General features: G+C 75.1%; 1 protein-coding gene across 1 annotated transcript in view; it reads left to right on the top strand.

Moving 5' to 3' along the window:
* TYK2 (tyrosine kinase 2) overlaps positions 1 to 15,065 on the top strand; it is a 93,298-nt gene that overhangs the window by 35,617 nt on the left and 42,616 nt on the right. The window contains exons 4-6 of the mRNA XM_048487458.1: positions 10,759 to 10,813; positions 12,202 to 12,289; positions 14,714 to 14,838. Coding sequence (XP_048343415.1) covers positions 10,759 to 10,813; positions 12,202 to 12,289; positions 14,714 to 14,838 — 268 coding nt within the window. The remainder of the gene's footprint in view (positions 1 to 10,758; positions 10,814 to 12,201; positions 12,290 to 14,713; positions 14,839 to 15,065) is intronic.

The following is a 15,065-nucleotide window of genomic DNA, read 5'->3' on the forward strand; positions in this document are numbered from 1 at the left end:
GGGTGGGGGGGGGGGGGGGTGGGGGGGGGGGGGGGTGGGGGGGGGGGGGGGTGGGGGGGGGGGGGGGTGGGGGGGGGGGGGGGTGGGGGGGGGGGGGGGTGGGGGGGGGGGGGGGTGGGGGGGGGGGGGGGTGGGGGGGGGGGGGGGTGGGGGGGGGGGGGGGTGGGGGGGGGGGGGGGTGGGGGGGGGGGGGGGTGGGGGGGGGGGGGGGTGGGGGGGGGGGGGGGTGGGGGGGGGGGGGGGTGGGGGGGGGGGGGGGTGGGGGGGGGGGGGGGTGGGGGGGGGGGGGGGTGGGGGGGGGGGGGGGTGGGGGGGGGGGGGGGTGGGGGGGGGGGGGGGTGGGGGGGGGGGGGGGTGGGGGGGGGGGGGGGTGGGGGGGGGGGGGGGTGGGGGGGGGGGGGGGTGGGGGGGGGGGGGGGTGGGGGGGGGGGGGGGTGGGGGGGGGGGGGGGTGGGGGGGGGGGGGGGTGGGGGGGGGGGGGGGTGGGGGGGGGGGGGGGTGGGGGGGGGGGGGGGTGGGGGGGGGGGGGGGTGGGGGGGGGGGGGGGTGGGGGGGGGGGGGGGTGGGGGGGGGGGGGGGTGGGGGGGGGGGGGGGTGGGGGGGGGGGGGGGTGGGGGGGGGGGGGGGTGGGGGGGGGGGGGGGTGGGGGGGGGGGGGGGTGGGGGGGGGGGGGGGTGGGGGGGGGGGGGGGTGGGGGGGGGGGGGGGTGGGGGGGGGGGGGGGTGGGGGGGGGGGGGGGTGGGGGGGGGGGGGGGTGGGGGGGGGGGGGGGTGGGGGGGGGGGGGGGTGGGGGGGGGGGGGGGTGGGGGGGGGGGGGGGTGGGGGGGGGGGGGGGTGGGGGGGGGGGGGGGTGGGGGGGGGGGGGGGTGGGGGGGGGGGGGGGTGGGGGGGGGGGGGGGTGGGGGGGGGGGGGGGTGGGGGGGGGGGGGGGTGGGGGGGGGGGGGGGTGGGGGGGGGGGGGGGTGGGGGGGGGGGGGGGTGGGGGGGGGGGGGGGTGGGGGGGGGGGGGGGTGGGGGGGGGGGGGGGTGGGGGGGGGGGGGGGTGGGGGGGGGGGGGGGTGGGGGGGGGGGGGGGTGGGGGGGGGGGGGGGTGGGGGGGGGGGGGGGTGGGGGGGGGGGGGGGTGGGGGGGGGGGGGGGTGGGGGGGGGGGGGGGTGGGGGGGGGGGGGGGTGGGGGGGGGGGGGGGTGGGGGGGGGGGGGGGTGGGGGGGGGGGGGGGTGGGGGGGGGGGGGGGTGGGGGGGGGGGGGGGTGGGGGGGGGGGGGGGTGGGGGGGGGGGGGGGTGGGGGGGGGGGGGGGTGGGGGGGGGGGGGGGTGGGGGGGGGGGGGGGTGGGGGGGGGGGGGGGTGGGGGGGGGGGGGGGTGGGGGGGGGGGGGGGTGGGGGGGGGGGGGGGTGGGGGGGGGGGGGGGTGGGGGGGGGGGGGGGTGGGGGGGGGGGGGGGTGGGGGGGGGGGGGGGTGGGGGGGGGGGGGGGTGGGGGGGGGGGGGGGTGGGGGGGGGGGGGGGTGGGGGGGGGGGGGGGTGGGGGGGGGGGGGGGTGGGGGGGGGGGGGGGTGGGGGGGGGGGGGGGTGGGGGGGGGGGGGGGTGGGGGGGGGGGGGGGTGGGGGGGGGGGGGGGTGGGGGGGGGGGGGGGTGGGGGGGGGGGGGGGTGGGGGGGGGGGGGGGTGGGGGGGGGGGGGGGTGGGGGGGGGGGGGGGTGGGGGGGGGGGGGGGTGGGGGGGGGGGGGGGTGGGGGGGGGGGGGGGTGGGGGGGGGGGGGGGTGGGGGGGGGGGGGGGTGGGGGGGGGGGGGGGTGGGGGGGGGGGGGGGTGGGGGGGGGGGGGGGTGGGGGGGGGGGGGGGTGGGGGGGGGGGGGGGTGGGGGGGGGGGGGGGTGGGGGGGGGGGGGGGTGGGGGGGGGGGGGGGTGGGGGGGGGGGGGGGTGGGGGGGGGGGGGGGTGGGGGGGGGGGGGGGTGGGGGGGGGGGGGGGTGGGGGGGGGGGGGGGTGGGGGGGGGGGGGGGTGGGGGGGGGGGGGGGTGGGGGGGGGGGGGGGTGGGGGGGGGGGGGGGTGGGGGGGGGGGGGGGTGGGGGGGGGGGGGGGTGGGGGGGGGGGGGGGTGGGGGGGGGGGGGGGTGGGGGGGGGGGGGGGTGGGGGGGGGGGGGGGTGGGGGGGGGGGGGGGTGGGGGGGGGGGGGGGTGGGGGGGGGGGGGGGTGGGGGGGGGGGGGGGTGGGGGGGGGGGGGGGTGGGGGGGGGGGGGGGTGGGGGGGGGGGGGGGTGGGGGGGGGGGGGGGTGGGGGGGGGGGGGGGTGGGGGGGGGGGGGGGTGGGGGGGGGGGGGGGTGGGGGGGGGGGGGGGTGGGGGGGGGGGGGGGTGGGGGGGGGGGGGGGTGGGGGGGGGGGGGGGTGGGGGGGGGGGGGGGTGGGGGGGGGGGGGGGTGGGGGGGGGGGGGGGTGGGGGGGGGGGGGGGTGGGGGGGGGGGGGGGTGGGGGGGGGGGGGGGTGGGGGGGGGGGGGGGTGGGGGGGGGGGGGGGTGGGGGGGGGGGGGGGTGGGGGGGGGGGGGGGTGGGGGGGGGGGGGGGTGGGGGGGGGGGGGGGTGGGGGGGGGGGGGGGTGGGGGGGGGGGGGGGTGGGGGGGGGGGGGGGTGGGGGGGGGGGGGGGTGGGGGGGGGGGGGGGTGGGGGGGGGGGGGGGTGGGGGGGGGGGGGGGTGGGGGGGGGGGGGGGTGGGGGGGGGGGGGGGTGGGGGGGGGGGGGGGTGGGGGGGGGGGGGGGTGGGGGGGGGGGGGGGTGGGGGGGGGGGGGGGTGGGGGGGGGGGGGGGTGGGGGGGGGGGGGGGTGGGGGGGGGGGGGGGTGGGGGGGGGGGGGGGTGGGGGGGGGGGGGGGTGGGGGGGGGGGGGGGTGGGGGGGGGGGGGGGTGGGGGGGGGGGGGGGTGGGGGGGGGGGGGGGTGGGGGGGGGGGGGGGTGGGGGGGGGGGGGGGTGGGGGGGGGGGGGGGTGGGGGGGGGGGGGGGTGGGGGGGGGGGGGGGTGGGGGGGGGGGGGGGTGGGGGGGGGGGGGGGTGGGGGGGGGGGGGGGTGGGGGGGGGGGGGGGTGGGGGGGGGGGGGGGTGGGGGGGGGGGGGGGTGGGGGGGGGGGGGGGTGGGGGGGGGGGGGGGTGGGGGGGGGGGGGGGTGGGGGGGGGGGGGGGTGGGGGGGGGGGGGGGTGGGGGGGGGGGGGGGTGGGGGGGGGGGGGGGTGGGGGGGGGGGGGGGTGGGGGGGGGGGGGGGTGGGGGGGGGGGGGGGTGGGGGGGGGGGGGGGTGGGGGGGGGGGGGGGTGGGGGGGGGGGGGGGTGGGGGGGGGGGGGGGTGGGGGGGGGGGGGGGTGGGGGGGGGGGGGGGTGGGGGGGGGGGGGGGTGGGGGGGGGGGGGGGTGGGGGGGGGGGGGGGTGGGGGGGGGGGGGGGTGGGGGGGGGGGGGGGTGGGGGGGGGGGGGGGTGGGGGGGGGGGGGGGTGGGGGGGGGGGGGGGTGGGGGGGGGGGGGGGTGGGGGGGGGGGGGGGTGGGGGGGGGGGGGGGTGGGGGGGGGGGGGGGTGGGGGGGGGGGGGGGTGGGGGGGGGGGGGGGTGGGGGGGGGGGGGGGTGGGGGGGGGGGGGGGTGGGGGGGGGGGGGGGTGGGGGGGGGGGGGGGTGGGGGGGGGGGGGGGTGGGGGGGGGGGGGGGTGGGGGGGGGGGGGGGTGGGGGGGGGGGGGGGTGGGGGGGGGGGGGGGTGGGGGGGGGGGGGGGTGGGGGGGGGGGGGGGTGGGGGGGGGGGGGGGTGGGGGGGGGGGGGGGTGGGGGGGGGGGGGGGTGGGGGGGGGGGGGGGTGGGGGGGGGGGGGGGTGGGGGGGGGGGGGGGTGGGGGGGGGGGGGGGTGGGGGGGGGGGGGGGTGGGGGGGGGGGGGGGTGGGGGGGGGGGGGGGTGGGGGGGGGGGGGGGTGGGGGGGGGGGGGGGTGGGGGGGGGGGGGGGTGGGGGGGGGGGGGGGTGGGGGGGGGGGGGGGTGGGGGGGGGGGGGGGTGGGGGGGGGGGGGGGTGGGGGGGGGGGGGGGTGGGGGGGGGGGGGGGTGGGGGGGGGGGGGGGTGGGGGGGGGGGGGGGTGGGGGGGGGGGGGGGTGGGGGGGGGGGGGGGTGGGGGGGGGGGGGGGTGGGGGGGGGGGGGGGTGGGGGGGGGGGGGGGTGGGGGGGGGGGGGGGTGGGGGGGGGGGGGGGTGGGGGGGGGGGGGGGTGGGGGGGGGGGGGGGTGGGGGGGGGGGGGGGTGGGGGGGGGGGGGGGTGGGGGGGGGGGGGGGTGGGGGGGGGGGGGGGTGGGGGGGGGGGGGGGTGGGGGGGGGGGGGGGTGGGGGGGGGGGGGGGTGGGGGGGGGGGGGGGTGGGGGGGGGGGGGGGTGGGGGGGGGGGGGGGTGGGGGGGGGGGGGGGTGGGGGGGGGGGGGGGTGGGGGGGGGGGGGGGTGGGGGGGGGGGGGGGTGGGGGGGGGGGGGGGTGGGGGGGGGGGGGGGTGGGGGGGGGGGGGGGTGGGGGGGGGGGGGGGTGGGGGGGGGGGGGGGTGGGGGGGGGGGGGGGTGGGGGGGGGGGGGGGTGGGGGGGGGGGGGGGTGGGGGGGGGGGGGGGTGGGGGGGGGGGGGGGTGGGGGGGGGGGGGGGTGGGGGGGGGGGGGGGTGGGGGGGGGGGGGGGTGGGGGGGGGGGGGGGTGGGGGGGGGGGGGGGTGGGGGGGGGGGGGGGTGGGGGGGGGGGGGGGTGGGGGGGGGGGGGGGTGGGGGGGGGGGGGGGTGGGGGGGGGGGGGGGTGGGGGGGGGGGGGGGTGGGGGGGGGGGGGGGTGGGGGGGGGGGGGGGTGGGGGGGGGGGGGGGTGGGGGGGGGGGGGGGTGGGGGGGGGGGGGGGTGGGGGGGGGGGGGGGTGGGGGGGGGGGGGGGTGGGGGGGGGGGGGGGTGGGGGGGGGGGGGGGTGGGGGGGGGGGGGGGTGGGGGGGGGGGGGGGTGGGGGGGGGGGGGGGTGGGGGGGGGGGGGGGTGGGGGGGGGGGGGGGTGGGGGGGGGGGGGGGTGGGGGGGGGGGGGGGTGGGGGGGGGGGGGGGTGGGGGGGGGGGGGGGTGGGGGGGGGGGGGGGTGGGGGGGGGGGGGGGTGGGGGGGGGGGGGGGTGGGGGGGGGGGGGGGTGGGGGGGGGGGGGGGTGGGGGGGGGGGGGGGTGGGGGGGGGGGGGGGTGGGGGGGGGGGGGGGTGGGGGGGGGGGGGGGTGGGGGGGGGGGGGGGTGGGGGGGGGGGGGGGTGGGGGGGGGGGGGGGTGGGGGGGGGGGGGGGTGGGGGGGGGGGGGGGTGGGGGGGGGGGGGGGTGGGGGGGGGGGGGGGTGGGGGGGGGGGGGGGTGGGGGGGGGGGGGGGTGGGGGGGGGGGGGGGTGGGGGGGGGGGGGGGTGGGGGGGGGGGGGGGTGGGGGGGGGGGGGGGTGGGGGGGGGGGGGGGTGGGGGGGGGGGGGGGTGGGGGGGGGGGGGGGTGGGGGGGGGGGGGGGTGGGGGGGGGGGGGGGTGGGGGGGGGGGGGGGTGGGGGGGGGGGGGGGTGGGGGGGGGGGGGGGTGGGGGGGGGGGGGGGTGGGGGGGGGGGGGGGTGGGGGGGGGGGGGGGTGGGGGGGGGGGGGGGTGGGGGGGGGGGGGGGTGGGGGGGGGGGGGGGTGGGGGGGGGGGGGGGTGGGGGGGGGGGGGGGTGGGGGGGGGGGGGGGTGGGGGGGGGGGGGGGTGGGGGGGGGGGGGGGTGGGGGGGGGGGGGGGTGGGGGGGGGGGGGGGTGGGGGGGGGGGGGGGTGGGGGGGGGGGGGGGTGGGGGGGGGGGGGGGTGGGGGGGGGGGGGGGTGGGGGGGGGGGGGGGTGGGGGGGGGGGGGGGTGGGGGGGGGGGGGGGTGGGGGGGGGGGGGGGTGGGGGGGGGGGGGGGTGGGGGGGGGGGGGGGTGGGGGGGGGGGGGGGTGGGGGGGGGGGGGGGTGGGGGGGGGGGGGGGTGGGGGGGGGGGGGGGTGGGGGGGGGGGGGGGTGGGGGGGGGGGGGGGTGGGGGGGGGGGGGGGTGGGGGGGGGGGGGGGTGGGGGGGGGGGGGGGTGGGGGGGGGGGGGGGTGGGGGGGGGGGGGGGTGGGGGGGGGGGGGGGTGGGGGGGGGGGGGGGTGGGGGGGGGGGGGGGTGGGGGGGGGGGGGGGTGGGGGGGGGGGGGGGTGGGGGGGGGGGGGGGTGGGGGGGGGGGGGGGTGGGGGGGGGGGGGGGTGGGGGGGGGGGGGGGTGGGGGGGGGGGGGGGTGGGGGGGGGGGGGGGTGGGGGGGGGGGGGGGTGGGGGGGGGGGGGGGTGGGGGGGGGGGGGGGTGGGGGGGGGGGGGGGTGGGGGGGGGGGGGGGTGGGGGGGGGGGGGGGTGGGGGGGGGGGGGGGTGGGGGGGGGGGGGGGTGGGGGGGGGGGGGGGTGGGGGGGGGGGGGGGTGGGGGGGGGGGGGGGTGGGGGGGGGGGGGGGTGGGGGGGGGGGGGGGTGGGGGGGGGGGGGGGTGGGGGGGGGGGGGGGTGGGGGGGGGGGGGGGTGGGGGGGGGGGGGGGTGGGGGGGGGGGGGGGTGGGGGGGGGGGGGGGTGGGGGGGGGGGGGGGTGGGGGGGGGGGGGGGTGGGGGGGGGGGGGGGTGGGGGGGGGGGGGGGTGGGGGGGGGGGGGGGTGGGGGGGGGGGGGGGTGGGGGGGGGGGGGGGTGGGGGGGGGGGGGGGTGGGGGGGGGGGGGGGTGGGGGGGGGGGGGGGTGGGGGGGGGGGGGGGTGGGGGGGGGGGGGGGTGGGGGGGGGGGGGGGTGGGGGGGGGGGGGGGTGGGGGGGGGGGGGGGTGGGGGGGGGGGGGGGTGGGGGGGGGGGGGGGTGGGGGGGGGGGGGGGTGGGGGGGGGGGGGGGTGGGGGGGGGGGGGGGTGGGGGGGGGGGGGGGTGGGGGGGGGGGGGGGTGGGGGGGGGGGGGGGTGGGGGGGGGGGGGGGTGGGGGGGGGGGGGGGTGGGGGGGGGGGGGGGTGGGGGGGGGGGGGGGTGGGGGGGGGGGGGGGTGGGGGGGGGGGGGGGTGGGGGGGGGGGGGGGTGGGGGGGGGGGGGGGTGGGGGGGGGGGGGGGTGGGGGGGGGGGGGGGTGGGGGGGGGGGGGGGTGGGGGGGGGGGGGGGTGGGGGGGGGGGGGGGTGGGGGGGGGGGGGGGTGGGGGGGGGGGGGGGTGGGGGGGGGGGGGGGTGGGGGGGGGGGGGGGTGGGGGGGGGGGGGGGTGGGGGGGGGGGGGGGTGGGGGGGGGGGGGGGTGGGGGGGGGGGGGGGTGGGGGGGGGGGGGGGTGGGGGGGGGGGGGGGTGGGGGGGGGGGGGGGTGGGGGGGGGGGGGGGTGGGGGGGGGGGGGGGTGGGGGGGGGGGGGGGTGGGGGGGGGGGGGGGTGGGGGGGGGGGGGGGTGGGGGGGGGGGGGGGTGGGGGGGGGGGGGGGTGGGGGGGGGGGGGGGTGGGGGGGGGGGGGGGTGGGGGGGGGGGGGGGTGGGGGGGGGGGGGGGTGGGGGGGGGGGGGGGTGGGGGGGGGGGGGGGTGGGGGGGGGGGGGGGTGGGGGGGGGGGGGGGTGGGGGGGGGGGGGGGTGGGGGGGGGGGGGGGTGGGGGGGGGGGGGGGTGGGGGGGGGGGGGGGTGGGGGGGGGGGGGGGTGGGGGGGGGGGGGGGTGGGGGGGGGGGGGGGTGGGGGGGGGGGGGGGTGGGGGGGGGGGGGGGTGGGGGGGGGGGGGGGTGGGGGGGGGGGGGGGTGGGGGGGGGGGGGGGTGGGGGGGGGGGGGGGTGGGGGGGGGGGGGGGTGGGGGGGGGGGGGGGTGGGGGGGGGGGGGGGTGGGGGGGGGGGGGGGTGGGGGGGGGGGGGGGTGGGGGGGGGGGGGGGTGGGGGGGGGGGGGGGTGGGGGGGGGGGGGGGTGGGGGGGGGGGGGGGTGGGGGGGGGGGGGGGTGGGGGGGGGGGGGGGTGGGGGGGGGGGGGGGTGGGGGGGGGGGGGGGTGGGGGGGGGGGGGGGTGGGGGGGGGGGGGGGTGGGGGGGGGGGGGGGTGGGGGGGGGGGGGGGTGGGGGGGGGGGGGGGTGGGGGGGGGGGGGGGTGGGGGGGGGGGGGGGTGGGGGGGGGGGGGGGTGGGGGGGGGGGGGGGTGGGGGGGGGGGGGGGTGGGGGGGGGGGGGGGTGGGGGGGGGGGGGGGTGGGGGGGGGGGGGGGTGGGGGGGGGGGGGGGTGGGGGGGGGGGGGGGTGGGGGGGGGGGGGGGTGGGGGGGGGGGGGGGTGGGGGGGGGGGGGGGTGGGGGGGGGGGGGGGTGGGGGGGGGGGGGGGTGGGGGGGGGGGGGGGTGGGGGGGGGGGGGGGTGGGGGGGGGGGGGGGTGGGGGGGGGGGGGGGTGGGGGGGGGGGGGGGTGGGGGGGGGGGGGGGTGGGGGGGGGGGGGGGTGGGGGGGGGGGGGGGTGGGGGGGGGGGGGGGTGGGGGGGGGGGGGGGTGGGGGGGGGGGGGGGTGGGGGGGGGGGGGGGTGGGGGGGGGGGGGGGTGGGGGGGGGGGGGGGTGGGGGGGGGGGGGGGTGGGGGGGGGGGGGGGTGGGGGGGGGGGGGGGTGGGGGGGGGGGGGGGTGGGGGGGGGGGGGGGTGGGGGGGGGGGGGGGTGGGGGGGGGGGGGGGTGGGGGGGGGGGGGGGTGGGGGGGGGGGGGGGTGGGGGGGGGGGGGGGTGGGGGGGGGGGGGGGTGGGGGGGGGGGGGGGTGGGGGGGGGGGGGGGTGGGGGGGGGGGGGGGTGGGGGGGGGGGGGGGGGGGGGGGGGGGGGGGTGGGGGGGTGGGGGATGGGTGGGAGGGGGGGGGGGGGGGGGGGGGGGGCTTGGGTTGTGGGGGGGGGGGGGGGTAAATTGGCCATGCTGGCAGGGGCTGATGGGAATTGTAGTCCATGAACATCTGGAGAGCCGCAGGTTGCAGACCCCTGTTCTAGAGACAGAAGAGAGAAACATAAAGATGTTTAGGCTCTCTTTCTGAGAAGAAGAACAACAAGAGGCAAAATAGATAGGAAAGAAACAGGTCCTAGTTCATCTTGCTTCAAAAAATCAGGTGTTCTCACCTTCCAATAAGGGTCTTAGAAAGTTCAATTGTTTTTGGAAAAAGGGAAATCTCCACCTTTCTGTATGACTAATTGATGATGATGAATTTTGGGGTGTATCCTTTTTACTGCTATTCTGATGTAACCTATAAAAGTAAGAACACACTGTTTTTTTCTAGAGGCTCCCTGGTATTCTATTGCCCATTGTTGGCTGAATAAAATTCCAAAAAATTTTTTATTCTGTATCGGCTTGAGCTTTCTTGAGCTTCTTTTAATTACTGGTTAACCTGCGTTAACACTCTCTCTTCTTGTGGGTATAATCTCCGCCTCCCTGTGTCTTTACCAAGTTTGCTGCCCTTGGGAACTGGAGCGTTCAGCTTTCTCAGGGGAATTTGGCAGAACCTGCTGACTGCTGCGTTGCAGGCATCTTGAATAAAAATTTGACTTGGTTTGTTGCCCATCACGAGGTTTCAGAGCGAGTATGAAAACTAAAAAAACAAAAACAGATTTTCCAGGGATCAAACGAGGCACGAAAGGAGACTAAAGCTACCCCTTGAACTGGAACGGAGCCTGAAATATTGTTTGGAAACCTTAATTCCAGTATCGCGTAGTGGTTTAGAGCAGGTGGATTCTAATCTGGAGAACCAGGTTTGATTCCCCACACCTCCACCTGAGTGGCAGAGGCTTCTCTGGTGAACCAGATGCATTTCCGCACTCCTACATTCCTGCTGGGTGACCTTGGGCTAGTCACAGTTCTCTCAGGACTCTCTCAGCCCCACCTGCCTCACAAGGTGTCTGTTGTGGGGAGAGGAAGGGAAAGGAGCTTGTAAGCCACCTTGAGTTTCCTTACAGGAGAGGAAGGTGGTGGATATAAATCCAAACTCCTCCTCCTCCTCCTCCTCCTCCTCCTCCTCCTCCTCCTCCTCCTTCTTAATTGAACCTGAGTGAACCTGAGCCAGTGTGGTCTTGTGGATAAGAGCAGGTGGACTCTAATCTGGAGAACTGGTTCTGGTTCTGTACTCCTCCACATGAGCGGTGGACACATGCAGTTCTATTCCAACTTGCAAAATAAAAATGTTTTAGTGGGTTTAGTTGTAGTTAGATTCATATTAGCTAGTGGGTTGTAGGATAAGAGGGTTTAGCTGTTAGATAGGGTTAGTTTAGCCGCGCAGGGGTCTGCAATCTGCGTTTCTCCAGATGTTCATGGACTACAAATCCCATCAGCCCCTGCCAGCATGTCCAATTGGGTTAGGTATATATACATTAGGTATATATTAGGTATATAGGTATAGGTATATATACATTAGGTATATATACATTATTGTTAGGTATATATACATTAGGTATATATTAGGTATATATTAGGTATATATACATTATTAGGTATATATACATTAGGTATAGGTATATATAGGTATAGGTATATATACATTACTGTTAGGTATATATACATTAGGTAGGTATATATACATTATTGTTAAGTATATATACGTTATTGTTTTAGTTGCTGGGCTAGACCTCTTGGATAGCCATCAGCTGAGTATGAGCTAGGTATATATATGTATTATTGTTGTAGTCGCTGAGCTAGACCCATAGATAGTCGTCAGCTGAGAAATTAATTGGGTTTAATTACTAGCAATATACTGAATGTTAATTCTTGGTAATTATGATTTTTTCTGTTTGTGCCCACAAGGAGGCCCAAAGTGGGTCAGGGATCCCTGTTGTTTGGGGGCGTGGGAGATATGGCGGTAGGCCCAGGCCGAATAAGAGACAGAGAGGGAGATATGGGTTTGCTCACTCTCTGTCTGACCTGCGGCCTATCCCAAGGGATGCAGGTGGTGGGTTAGGGGCTGTTCACTCTGCTCCTAGGCTGTTGTTGATAAATGCGAGGTGTATTAATAACAAGTATGCTACCCTCCGTGATTACCTTGAAGGTGAAGCGGCTGACCTCGTATGTGTCACAGAAACCTGGGTGAGGGAGGGCAAGACGGTCGCCCTCAGCAACCTCACCCCGGATGATACTGTGGCAGTCCAGCAATCTAGGACACAGGGGGGGGGGGGGGCAGGGGATGTCCTAAAGGAGATAGTATCTCGGACAAGCATCACCACCCCGCCTATCTCCTTTAGGACGTCCCCTGTCCCGGTGATCGTAGGCATGGAGTGTTTAGGCCTTCATTGGGAGCACCCAGAGAGGCTGGTTGTCTTGCTAGTGTACCGGTCACCTAGCGCACCGGCAGACAGCCTGTCATGGCTCTTGGAAGTCACCTCTGAGAGGGCGTTTGAGCACGCACGCTTGATTGTGTTAGGTGACTTCAATGTTCATGTTGATACGACCTGCTCTTCTGTAGTCGTTGATCTAGTGTCATCCATGGTGACACTAGGCCTCTCTCTTATCCATGGCGACACTAGGCCTCTCACACCAGTGATCCCACCCATCAAGGAGGCCACATCCTGGACCTGATCTTCGTGGCAGGTGTGCATGTGGCCATATCCTCTACTGAAAGAGTTCCATGGTCTGACCACTACGTCCTGAAGGCTTGGATTGATGCTCCTAAGCCCCCATCTAGGTGATGGACATATTTTGGCCCACCTGTGGAGACTAATGGACCCTGAGCGGTTCCAGGATGCTCTGCGGGAGACCCCACCCACTGGCGGTTCTCTTGATGAGCTGGTAGAGAGCTGGGATACCAGGCTGTCTGAAGCCATCAAGGCTATCGCTCCATGGCGCCCTCTCTGTGTTGGAATCCTGTTGGCTTTAGAAGTGAAGGGCTTGGGCCATGCTGTTTGCCAGAGGTCTTCAAACTATGGCCCTCCAGTTGTTCAGGAACTACAATTCCCATCAGCCTCTGCCAGCATGGCCAAGTAGCAGGGCTGATGGGAATTGTAGTTCCTGAACATCTGGAGGGCCATCGTTTGAAGACCCCTGCTTGTATGCTTTGAAGAATCTGCTATAGCCTTGTGAAGCACACCAGGCTGAGCTTCTTATTTGGGGATTCTGTGCACTGTGTCCTCGGCTGGTTGTCCCTGTATTTTTTGTTCTCCGATTGTGTGGCTGGCAGACACTAGCCAGGCAGGTCTTTAGAACTGGCTTCTTCTGAGGCCACGTCTGTCAATAAAGGCTTTTGATTGAAATCAGAGTCCGGCGTTGGCTACAGATCCGGGACTTGACACAGCGGAGCGCTTGGAGCTGGCTCTGCTGCTTGCACCTCCTCGTGAGGAGCCAGGTCTGGCTCCACAGTGTCTTCAAGCTCTGCATCAGAGTTCTCAGTACCCAGGGACTGGCTCATGGCAGCATTTTTTCCCACCCCTGTTGAATCCCACCCCGTTTTTCCCGCCCCCCTTCCGCCACCTTTTTTGCCCTCTCTTTTACAATAACCTTTTTTTAAAAAAAAATGGAGACAATTTTTGACCTTGCCCAGTGCAATCTGTTTCTTTGGGATAGTCCTTTGACTCTCTTCCCTTATTGCTTGATTGCATGGGCACTACATAGAAGAAGAAGAAGAAGAGTTTGGATTTATATCCCCCCTTTTTCTCCTGCAGGAGACTCAAAGGGGCTTACAATCTCCTTTCCCTTCCCCCCTCACAACAAACACCCTGTGAGGTAGGTGGGGCTGAGAGAGCTCCGTAGAGCTGTGACTAGCCCAAGGTCACCCAGCTGGCGTGTGTGGGAGTGCACAGGCTAATCCGAATTCCCCAGATAAGCCTCCACAACTCAAGTGGCAGAGCTGGGAATCAAACCCGGTTCCTCCATAGTTAATGATAAGGTATTCTCTAGGGTTTCTACCCTGCCCCTCCTTCGTAGTTCTTGTACTGCGCTAGAAGGATGGCTTCTCAGCGGGTCAGTCTGGATGTTCTCAGGAAGTCTCTGAGTGGGGGCGGCCAGTTTCCAGGGATCTTTTGCGGGAGGCAATGTTGGTTCTTTCCATATAGCTCAGCCCCCTTTTCCCAAGGCAGGACCTTGAGTCTGACAGCAAACGGAGCTCTCGGGGCGTTTGTGAAGCAGTTCGGCTTCCTTGCTGCTTTCTAAGCACTAGCAAAGGACGGCAGGATGTTGGTGGAGCCCCACCCTTCCCTTGAGCCGGCGCTTCCTGACCTCCAGCTGAGCCAGCTTCTCTCACCACGTGAAACATTGTAGAGTGCTCTTGTGGCTGGCTCAGTGTGATAGGACAGCAGCCAGAAGTTGCTTCCTGCAGGTTCCAGGCCAGTGCGTTCTTGCGAGAGAGGTCTTCACTTCACAATAAGCATGTCGGATGTTAGCAGCAAAGCCATTTGAGCGCTGAGTGGGGAGCCACAGACTCGCCCTTTTGTGAGGTTTTGCTGAAGTGGCGTGCAGATGATATAGGCAGAGGTGTAGCTACCAGGGGGCCAGGGTGTGTGCGTTGCACCGGGCATGTGCCTGGGGGTGCAAAAAATTTCAGGTTCGTGTGTGTGTGTTTTTGTATTTTTTAGTGTTTTTTTCAGTTTTTGGTCTGCAGGGGACGCAGTTTTTAGGCTAGCAGCACCAACATTTCAGGGATTTTTTGGGAGACTCTCCTGATGATGCCACTCAGGTTTGGTGGGGTTTGGTTTAGGGGGTACAAAGTTATGGACTCTCAAAGGGGGTGCCCCATCCCCTATTGTTTCCAGTGGGAGCTAATGGGGGCTACACCTTTGAGGGTCCATACCTTTGGACCCCCTGAACCAAACTTCACCAAACCTGGGTGGTATCATCCGGAGAGTCTCCTAAAGATACCCTGAAAGTTTGGTGCTGCTAGCTTAATAATTGCACCCCTGACAGCAGGCACCCCCAAAATTCCCCCAGATTCTTTTTTTAAATCCATCCCCTTCGGCATGGATTTAAAGGGAGAATGTGAGGTCCCCAGTTTAAACATTGAAAGTGATGCTGTTTGAGGGTGGGGGATAATCCACCCCAAAACAGCATTACTTTCAATGTTGTTTTAACCGGGGATCCCAGATTCTCCCTTTCAGGTGGATTTAAAGGGGGAATCTGGGCTCCCTAATTTAAACACCATTGAAAGTGATGTTGTTTGGGGGTGAATTCTAGCATCACAGCAGCCACCCCGGGGAGGGGGGGGGTTCATATTCGGATGAGACACCATCCGAATTTTGCACCTGGCTCCATTTTCCCCAGCTACGCCTCTGGATATAGGAAATGCTTTTGGACAACCTTGATCAAAAGCAAAAGCATTTTATTGTCATTGTGCACGCACAACGATGGCTGCTTTTGAGGCGTAGAAAGAGAGAGCGGATGGTGGATACCCTCGGCTCAGTCCAGTTTAGCTTCGTTGTTCACTTGCAACGAGAATGCAGCCTTCACGGTGATGATCCTATAGCACTGGTATAGGTTGTACCAGTTTGCTGAATGGTCCAAAGTGTCATCAAGGGACAGCCCCGTAGAAAAATACCGCTCGAAGGGACCCCCAAGTGTCATGTAGCTCAACCCCCTGCATACTGCAGGTAATTCACAACTCCCCCCCCCCCCCCCAATTCTCCCAGTGGCCCTGCTGTATGCCCGGAGGAAGGCAAAACACCTCCACGATCCCTCGTCTTTTGAGCGCATCGCCAAAGCCTGAACCCGTGGGCACGCAGGACAGTCCCCCTGAGCCCGCTGGGTTGAGCGTTCGCTGTCAGGACGTTTTGCATTGTAGCAAATTACACAGGTAAAGATGGCAACTGCACAGTCATGCAAAGTTTTGTTCCCTCGTGGGATGATTGCAAAAGGCATCGTGTCCGGAACAACTTTTTCTTTGTCCTGTACCCTTCGTTATCGCTGGTAGTTTTGGAGGAGTGGGAAGCTTGCGTGCTGTTCTCTGACTTCTTATTTGGGACTACCGTGTTTCCCCGAAAATAAGACCTATGCCAAAAATAAGCCCAATCATGATTTTTCACGATTTTTGGAGGAGGCATAAAAGATAAGCCCTACCGGTAGTTACAGATGAGGATGGTGCGATCCAGCAGGGTGCTCCCTGCCAATGAGGATGCAGCTTGCATCACACGTGA

Source organism: Sphaerodactylus townsendi, linkage group LG03 (assembly GCF_021028975.2).
Source record: "Sphaerodactylus townsendi isolate TG3544 linkage group LG03, MPM_Stown_v2.3, whole genome shotgun sequence".
Classification (NCBI taxonomy): Eukaryota; Metazoa; Chordata; class Lepidosauria; order Squamata; family Sphaerodactylidae; genus Sphaerodactylus; species Sphaerodactylus townsendi.